The sequence below is a fragment of the Cynoglossus semilaevis genome, chromosome 4 (genome assembly GCF_000523025.1).
Source record: "Cynoglossus semilaevis isolate Cse_v1.0 chromosome 4, Cse_v1.0, whole genome shotgun sequence".
NCBI classification, from domain to species: domain Eukaryota; kingdom Metazoa; phylum Chordata; class Actinopteri; order Pleuronectiformes; family Cynoglossidae; genus Cynoglossus; species Cynoglossus semilaevis.
Window position 1 is genome coordinate 13,787,243 of NC_024310.1, and position 9,226 is coordinate 13,796,468.

Here is a 9,226-nt window from a genome sequence, read left to right on the forward strand (position 1 = left end):
GAGCTGTGTGGGACAGAACGGTGTCCATAACAACCACTCTAAAAAGTTCCTCAGTGATTGACCGGAGAACGTTTACAGGTTCGTAGTATTGTGAAGAGTCTGGAGGGATCCTCCTGAGTGATTTAATCACCCTGAATGTTTCCTCAGATGTTATACCAGGAACTACCGTGGTGGGTGGTTTGAGTCTGTATTGGGAAGCATTCAGGGACCCGTAGGGCTAGGAGTAATCCACAAATCATGTGTCAATATTTTACTCTTAAATTTTAGATTTTTTTTTCTCTATAAAATAGTAACAAAAGAGAGCCAAACAATATATTTCATCTCATTTTAAAGAAATATGCAAATCAATCATTGACTTCTAAACAAACGTGTTAAATTGAAATTTAATTAACTGAAATTATTAAGATTTTTTTAATATAGCAGTAAATTACTGTGATGGAAACTTCAACTACCTAATTCATATGTTAGTGCCACCTACTCCATTAAGGAAAAATAAAGTCCAGAAACTTAACCTAGAAGCTGGTGAAGGCTTTTAATTACTGTCTATTATTCCTGAAGCTTCTAAGATATGATAAAAAAATTATATTTTTTTTAAACTTGAGAAAATCATGTTAATCTGCTGAACTTCTAAGACTAGATGGCTTTTTATTCAGAGGGAGATTTTTTTTTCTGTGACAGAACCTGACACAAACGTCCTGATTCACTGCCAAAAGTCAGGTCTGGTCAAATAAAATAAATCACCTCATCAATGAATTCAACTACTTTTGCTGAAAATGTTCAGCCTAGCTTGGGTTCTGTTCCTAAAAATAGTTAAATGTAAATACACTTTTTCAACTTGAGTGACATTTCACTAATTTTTAAAAAAATTATTAAACTGACTTGCACTGAAGTTTGAAAATTATGTGGATGATATTTCTCTGAATTTCTCCAGTAGAACACAAACAACTTAGGAATTTTACAGGAAGATGCAGGAATAACTATTCTGAAATATATCGCTCGGACAATTCTTAAAGTGTTGAAAAACTGTTTGACAAATTTGACATTTTTCTGTAGGAAAGGTCTTGGGTTTTCCAACCTCAGGCCAAGTAGTAGTAGTCTACTTCACACTGGAGTGACCTTTACCCACAACAGTCATGTCTTCATCTTCATTGTGTGAATGACGTCTGTCATTGTCTAAATGAAGCTACTCAAGGCCGAGGAGACAAAGTTAAAACTTAACATTGTCTGGAAGGTATTTTGTATGTGAGGCTGCTGCACAATCAGCAGTTACTGTATACTGCAATCAGAGAAACAGGTCTTGGGCTCAATCTCATTTTTTTTCTTTTGCCTTTGCCTTCTAGGCATCTAGGCTTCTTCATCATTCATCATTCATCATTCATTATCTAGGCTTCTTTGCATTCTAGGCTTCTTATAGTCGTGGCTCCATGTGATACTCAGATATTTGTCAAAATATTGGACAAAAAAAGAACAACTATAGCCCGATTCCAAATGTTCAACTTAACTTTGCGCGACTTGCCGTAAACAGAGACACTGTTAACTCAGCAACAGCAGCCTGGAGGAGAAAGGAAGGTACTGGATCGATATTGGTATCGGCAGATACTCCAAGTTGCAGTATCAGCATTGGAAATATAGTATATGTAGTTAAGGCCTGACCTATGGTAAGAACACAGGAGAGGTTATTTTAAAACATAATTATATTATTATATTTTATATGGAACAAAAAACATAGTGTTTTATCCAAAAATGTTTCCTGAAAATGCCCTTCTGAAAAAAAGATAAAAAAATGTTGTCAAGTTCCCCAACCATTAAGAAAGCTGTGTGATGCAAGCTCCACCCCAACAGATCCTGATTGTACTACCTCTTCATCTTGAGTGATACATATATAAATATATTTATATATACAGTATACACACACACATATATCCACAGAGACAAAGGTAATATACAGAAGAGTTAGCTAGAATATCTTCTTTGTAAAAGTGATGTAGATAAAATGTCTTTGGAAACTCTTTCTTCGAAACCATCAGTAATCATGTTTCTGTAATGTTCCCTCTGTCCTCCTTTATCAATAGTGATTTTTTTAAATAACATATAAGGTACAATTTTAATATTATGATTGCAGTAGCAAGTAAAGGTAAAGGTGAGACTGGTCAGTGTGTATGGTTAATGTCATTATTATACAATAAATGTCTGAAAACATGGCTGAAGGATGTCGACGTACAGAACAGTTCCCACTTTTAAGAACATAGGATAAAACTGAAAGGAAGATGTGTCGTCACATCCGAGTTTTTTAAATACTACATTGAGGACGGTTGTATGTAGAAATGGGATTTCTGACGAGTTTTTTAAATACTACATTGAGGACTCACTATTGATGAATCACTATTCATTAGTGATACATAGGTAGAAAACCTGAATTCTCTACATTCACCTGATATCTTAAAGAATGGTGAATATGTTGAGCCATTCTTTCACATTTAAATTAACCTTCCTACGGTGTCTGTCCAGATTTCCACTGCAGTGAAAAACACATTAAAAAGTGGTGCAAAAATAGTCTTATTCTCTACGAATACAGTAAGGAAAAAAGTGAAAACAAGTCCATCTTTCACAGGGAAAAAAAAACCCAAAACTATTTAAGTTTATCAGGTCATAAAAACTAAAAACATAAACCAACCAGGTTTTACTTCTAAAGGTTAAAAAACATAAATCCTGGAACTGTTTCTAGTTCTTTGTACTCTTTCAATTCAACAGTTCCAAGTTTTGTTAAGCACTTTTAGTGTGTTCCTGCTGTGGAAATATGCAGTACTGGATGTAAATGTGATGCTCCTGTAAGTGTCACTGTATTTATTGTGAGTTGTGGTATACATTAGACATGAACAGAGTTCAAATGTGTCTGGGCTGTGCCTCAGTGCCTTCTTTTCTAAGTGCCTTAGAAATAATTCGATCTTTTTGTATTATATACGTATAATAGATTATATAATATAAAAGATCTATTTGTGAAAGCTTACATGTCTTTGATTGTGAACATGTCAGTGTATCTTCTAATAACCTGTTAACAGATTTTGGAGAACTGTAGGACCATAGCATGGATTAAAGATATTTTAACCAACCAATTTTTGGCTTCTCTTTGTATTTAATGTGACCTGTGTGACTAATGATTGAAGCACGGGATGATTTCATATGTTAGTAAGAGGCTGAGGTTTGGGATTGCTACACTGGATTTAAGAGTGCCCTCCTATGGTTGTCACTCGCACTTGACAGCAATTGTGGGATTACAATTCTATCACTCAGTTGGTCAGAGGATTTGAAAAGCAAAAATAAAATGTTATTATTAGAGGATTTGAAAAGCAAAAATAAAATGCCCAAAACACTACATTTATTTTACATTCCTTTCTAGTAGTTTCATTACAAAATCAGAAAATCTATAACTGTCCTCTTCAGACTGTCCTGAGGAGGGCGACAAAACCCCGCATTAGTTCTTTGCTCCATTATGCAACACACATATACAGTATCTGAGTTTGAATCTTCCAAATATTTTTTTAAAATTGGATCCTACTTGGTTAAAGTACACACTCAGGGTGCCATATGCAGTAAAAAGTACTTTCACAAAAACATATTTTAAGTGTCTATACATTATCCTTTTAGAGGAAAATAGTTCTTTTTTGTTTCTCTTCATACACATGTTCTCCATGGAACACCTGATAATTTGAATCGCAGCACAGTGATTGGAACACACTACATGAAGTAGTACCCAAGTACTAGCCAATCAGAGGCACAGTGGGCCAGGTAATGCCATGCATGTAATAATTTCTTGAAAAGCTATTCTTTTCTACCCATGTATCCATCCAATTTTACTGCCCAGCTTTTCTGGGTCACATGGAGCTGGGGCCAGTCCCAGCAGTCAAATAGAAAGGGCGGGGTAAATCCTGGGCAGTTGGCCAGTCCATGGCAGAGCCACATCGTGTGTGGGTGAAATGGCAGTTGAGATTTTCAGTACTGTGATGCAATGTGGTGCCCCTGAAGAATTCTCTCAGGGCATTAAATCAGGTAACGTGGTCACTGTCTGTACTTTGGCATGAATTAGTACAGACAGCAGGAGGGAGGGCAGCCAACCTGATGCCACCTACTCCAGTAAACAGGTGAAAGATGGAGTTAAGGACTGCAGCAGTGCACATTAGGCTGCTTAATGATCTGGAGATTCTTTGTCTCCAAAGCTGTGTCACATAAATGCTCTTTAGTTAGCAGGTTTGAGCCTGTGGTGACCGACAGTTCCAACCAGCTTTACTGGTTTGAGCCTGTGGTGACCGACAGTTCCTGTGGTCTGTTCAGATGGTCTGTTCAGATTGACTAGTTCTTGTTGAATTGTCAGACTGTTGAATAAATGCTGATCCAGTTTGGGCCACAGTGTATAAATGTGCCAAGAACTGATTCAGGGTCTAATTCCTTTTCCATAATGTCAATTGATACAGGTTTCTTTTTTTTTTTAGGGAGCAAGAAAAATCATTTTTAGATGAATAAAGCATTAATTCAATGAGAAAATCAACCTTTCATTTGCAATACATCTTCAATTCTACCAATCCACTGTCATTTGGTGTGCATAACACAGTCCTTCTTAAGTCTCCTTAATTGTACAGCATAGGAAAAAAAAAAGGGAGTGCTCCTGTTCATGTTACTTAATTGTACAGCATAGGAAAAAAAAAGAGTGCTCCTGTTCATGTTTAAAAACATTTTAAAAAGCAAAAGGAACTAAAAATGTTTCCAGTCAAATGTTGCCTCCTTCTAGAGTTTTTTTTTTCTAAAGAAACTGTGTCAATCAGCTGATTAAGAAGATTTTAACCTCAGCGCCGGGTGTTACAGCACCCACAGGTTAAAGGACCTGTGTAAAGCCGGGGCTTAATCTGTGTGAGGAATGTGATCCTACTTTAAAAGCATGCAGTGGTCAGATCTCTTTTTGTGGTGTGCTGGAGTAAAAAGGCCTGTTCCTACCTGCCTGGTATTCTGGACATAGTTAATGTGATTGGCCCAGAATTACAATGATCCAAAAGGAGATTATTTGTTAAGCCTCTGAGTTTTATTCTAAAAGGAATGGAAATTATTCCTGCTCACAGGACAAAGATATATTCACACTAAATTGCAGCATTGCTGTTATTATATTATTATATTGCACAACACGTCTTCCAAGAAAACAGGGCAAAGTTGTTATTTTGTTTATTGTGGTTTTCCTTCAGGCTGTCAACTGCCACTAATGAGCTGAAGGAACCCTAGGTGATCGTACGCAAATGAAAAAAGAGATGGTTTCCACAAATGTTTACTGTAGAAAAACAAACAATTATATCCATCAAATTCACTCGCTAGAAAAGCTAAAAAAGGAGCATTCACTTAAATATATTCGAGGAAACTAAAAATATAAACTGTAAAATGTAACCCTATGTCATTATTAATCTGTTATATCCATTAATTATGGCCCGTACTCTGTAACTTTAATTCTGTTGTCAAAACAAGCTTCATTAGCATGTTAGCAATTTATACAGCACCTATAGCTTGTTGACTGAGAATTAGCAGCCAAATGTAAACAGTACCAGCTCACTTACTGACTACCCTGAGGAACTAATCTTTTTTCAAATTAGAACCATGTGTAACAAAAAAGTGATGTTTAAGTTCTATGAGTTTTTCCGAGTGTTATCAGCATTTTTCTCAATGTTCACTGTAATAATTAGGATTATAAACAGGGTATTAAGGAGATGACGAAGTAAATGTTTCTCTACCTAACTGTTGAGCAAAGTAATGGAAATAAAATATAAATGATCATTTTTACCACTTTATAACAATTTCATTTATTTTTGAGTTTTTTTGTTTAGATACTACATACATAAATTTAATCACCAATAAAAAATAATCTATTTTTGTTTCTGATTCCTCACTAACATCCTATCTTGACACTCTTCCTCCCTTAAACCCCATCAATTATGTTGCTTCTTGTCTTTCTCTTCAGTAAAAGATTTAGTAAAAGCCTGAGGTATATTAGAAGGTTTGAACAGTCTCTAGAGACCAGAACAGTGATTACACCAATGAAAATATTATAAAGAAAACCTCTTTGTTTAAAAAAAACTCAAGAGACAAACAGAAAACAATAATTTGGAGTCACTTTATTTGGTGACACAAATTAAATATAATCAATGATTCTCACAGCACAAGCAGAGATAATTCGTCTAAATGAATCAGATTTAAAAAACTAAAACAAAAAGACCAGATTTATTTCAGTGAAATGTATTTAAGTCATGGCAAGAAAACAAAAGACATTCATTGAAAGATGTTTGCTAACGTAGCTGCATTAAGACCATCCTGACAACAGAGCTGCTTTTCTCCTTTTCTTCCTGTTAAAATGTGCTTTGACTTTCTCTATGGATAACTGGATGGGGCTCACAATCAGAGGAGCAGGGGAGGTAGAGGAGGGTGGAGGGGGCCGCAGCTCCTCTGCAACAGTGGCTTTGGAGTGTGTGTTTGTGAATGTCGTGTGTGTGTCCTCCTTTAGTTCTGGGACAGAAACTGCAGACATGTGAGGAGTAGTCGTGTCTTTCTGTTCGGGCTCCCTCTGCCGTCTGTTGTCTTCGTTCTGTTGTTTTGTAAACACAGGTGCAGCAGTTGTCTCTGAAATTGTAAAAACCGACGACACATTTACAGAGTTGTTTTTCCGCCTTGGTTTCATTCCCAAAAGTGACAAAGACGTTGCCCTGCGCCTCAATCCCCTCTCTTCTGATTTTTGCTTTTTTGAACTGCCAAAAGTCAGGTTCAAAACCTGTGGCTGTGTTGGAAGGGCAGTGGGCAGCACAGTGAGAGGGACGGTCTGGTCAGTGTCCACAGAGGAGTCGTTACAGCCAGTGGCCACAGTGAAGGACACTCCACTGTCTTCTTTTTGTTTTTCTCTTTTCTCTCTGGCACCCTGGTCCTTTGAATGTCTCGTGAATGAAGACGGACAGTTAAGAAATTCAGATTTCTGCAGCCTGACGTCTTTCTGTCCTCTGGTTTTCTTGTCCATAGAATCTCCTCTGATAATGTTCAAAGTTTTTGTTTTTGACTTCTTTTTCTTTCTGTGAGACAGTTCTGGTGCTGTGATGGAGACAGCGAGAGAGCTTGCTTTTGGAATCTCTACAGAGGAACGTTGTAGGCCACCAGTCACAACAGAGGAATTTAGGTTGACCATCCTCCACTTCTTCCTTCTCTGTCTGAGTCTCTGCTCCTTTGACTTGTTCCTTTTGACTGTGGAGGGTTCAGTGACAGAGCTGACAACCGGCCCTTTCTCAGCATCAGCACCAGGGCTTTGTTTTTTTGCGGTGGTTATGGTAATGATGGTGGGGGCAGAAGAACTGCCTAAGTCATCTATTGTGTTCATGGAAGCAACAGGGACTTTCTGATTCTTCTTTCTTCTCCCCATCCTCATTCCTTTAGGTGGAATTATTGTTGTGTTTGCTGCTGATGAATGTGTGTTTTCTTTTACCAAACTGTTGTTGTCCTTCACAGCCGTTTTGCTTCTAACGACTTGAAACTGGTTTTCATGGGCACTGACCCTGTTTGTGTTTTTGCCTAACTGGCTGGGTTGCTGTGACTCACTGATGACGTTGGATAGAGCGATGACTTCTCCAGGTTTGCTGCCAGCAGGTGAAACCGTAGCTGTGTTTGGTGTTATCCCATTTGACACTGCTTTATGTTTCTTCTTTGTTCCTTTTTGATTTTTGGTTTTCTTTTTCTTCCCATTGTTCTTCCTTCTCTTCTTTTCAGAGCTTGGTTTCTCGCCTCCGTCTAAGTCAGTGGAGGAGGAACTTTGAGAGGTAGAGACAGTAGCCAGGACTTTGATGAAATCCTCTGCAGCAGTGACCACATTGGTGAGTGACGGCTCCTCTGTGGTGGATACTGTGAACTGGGTGGCACGCTGCTGTTTCTTCTCCTGGTCCTCCTCCTCCTCAGTGTTCTCCTTGGAACCTTCTTTCCTTGGAGGAGCCAACGTAAGCTCATCGATGACATCAATGCCTCCATATTCGTAGGCAACGGCGTTCTTCAACACAGCAATGGGGAACTTCTCATAGCGTTTACACCTTGGAGTGGATAGAAACAGAAGGAATGTTTTATACTGGAGAGTAAACATCTTTTAAATGTCCCTCAGTACTTACAGGCCGTACCACTGTCTCTCTGCACACTGTTCTTCGTAGATAAACTCAAAGCAAGGAACACCGATGACGTTGAAGAACGCCTGACCCACAACTCTGGAAGAGGTGTCATTGACTTTCCTCAAACAAGCTCTCAACCTGCAGAGTGTTAGAGGAGACACATCACACTCTTCTCTTCTCTTTAAAAATCGTCTCATTAACAGTAGATTCAGTCCAGTCAAACCTGAACCCATTAAAAACCCTTGACTCACGCTTTGTCGCAGTCACAGTGACAGATAGAGTGCCACTTGAAGTTGGTGTGGCCATATTTGGAGGAAAAAGCGTGGATAACATGAGGACAGTGGTCATGTGTGCGACAGCAGCTGTCCGTCTCTGCAAAATGTCCTGCGAAGACGACGACAGAAATAGTTAATAAAACTCTGGAAAAATGTCATTTCAAATATTGGTTTTGATAATTTTGTGTAAAATGCCAGATCTTTCACCATCTCTCTCTCTCTCTCTGTCATTTACTGACTGTACTGCAGTAACAAGTCAATTCAATATGTGAAGAACATAAAGAAGCAGAATGTACCTAACTGGTCATAGTCATCAGCCATGTTCCCGGCTCCACACCACAGGGTCCCCGGGTAAGTGAAGCCTCTCTTGGATCTCTTCAAAACCGGCTCCTGCGGGTTCGTGGAGTCTTCAGCATCCTCGTGTTTTTCACGCCGTGAACTCTGCTGATACTCAGAGCACACTGATTTGGCTTCACTCATGCGCGCAAACCGCGTGTCCAGCCGCTCTGGAGCATCTCTCTGTGACTCGAGCGCGTCAACGCCGCACTGACGCACAAACGCCTCAACCTGCGACTGGTTCGCCGTGATAGTACAACTCAGAAGAATACCAGAGGAACTGACGTCCGAGCGCACCAGTTCGGTTCCGTCCGATACTTTGTAGATAAAGCCCTCCTGCGAGCGGGACACTTGTGCGCAAACTGTGCTTAGTGACGCTCTCGCGCTGCGCTTCTCTGTGTCCAAATGCGCCTGGCTCAGGATGTATTCCGATCTGACCTGGTTTCTCTCCCG

At 39.1% G+C, this 9,226-nt stretch overlaps 1 protein-coding gene across 4 annotated transcripts in view; it reads right to left on the minus strand.

The window, feature by feature from the left end:
- Window positions 1-6,188: 6,188 nt before the first annotated feature.
- proca1 (protein interacting with cyclin A1) overlaps window positions 6,189-9,226 on the minus strand; it is a 7,801-nt gene continuing 4,763 nt past the window's right edge. For 2 of the 4 annotated variants that reach the window (XM_025055037.1, XM_025055040.1), the window contains exons 3-6: window positions 8,734-9,218; window positions 8,414-8,546; window positions 8,166-8,300; window positions 6,189-8,090 (exon numbers count right to left, since the gene is read on the minus strand). In XM_025055037.1, the coding sequence (XP_024910805.1) occupies window positions 6,332-8,090; window positions 8,166-8,300; window positions 8,414-8,546; window positions 8,734-9,218 (2,512 nt within the window). In that variant the 3' untranslated portion in view covers window positions 6,189-6,331. The remainder of the gene's footprint in view (window positions 8,091-8,165; window positions 8,301-8,413; window positions 8,547-8,733; window positions 9,219-9,226) is intronic. The other 2 variants (XM_025055039.1, XM_025055038.1) reach the window with 2 other exon arrangements.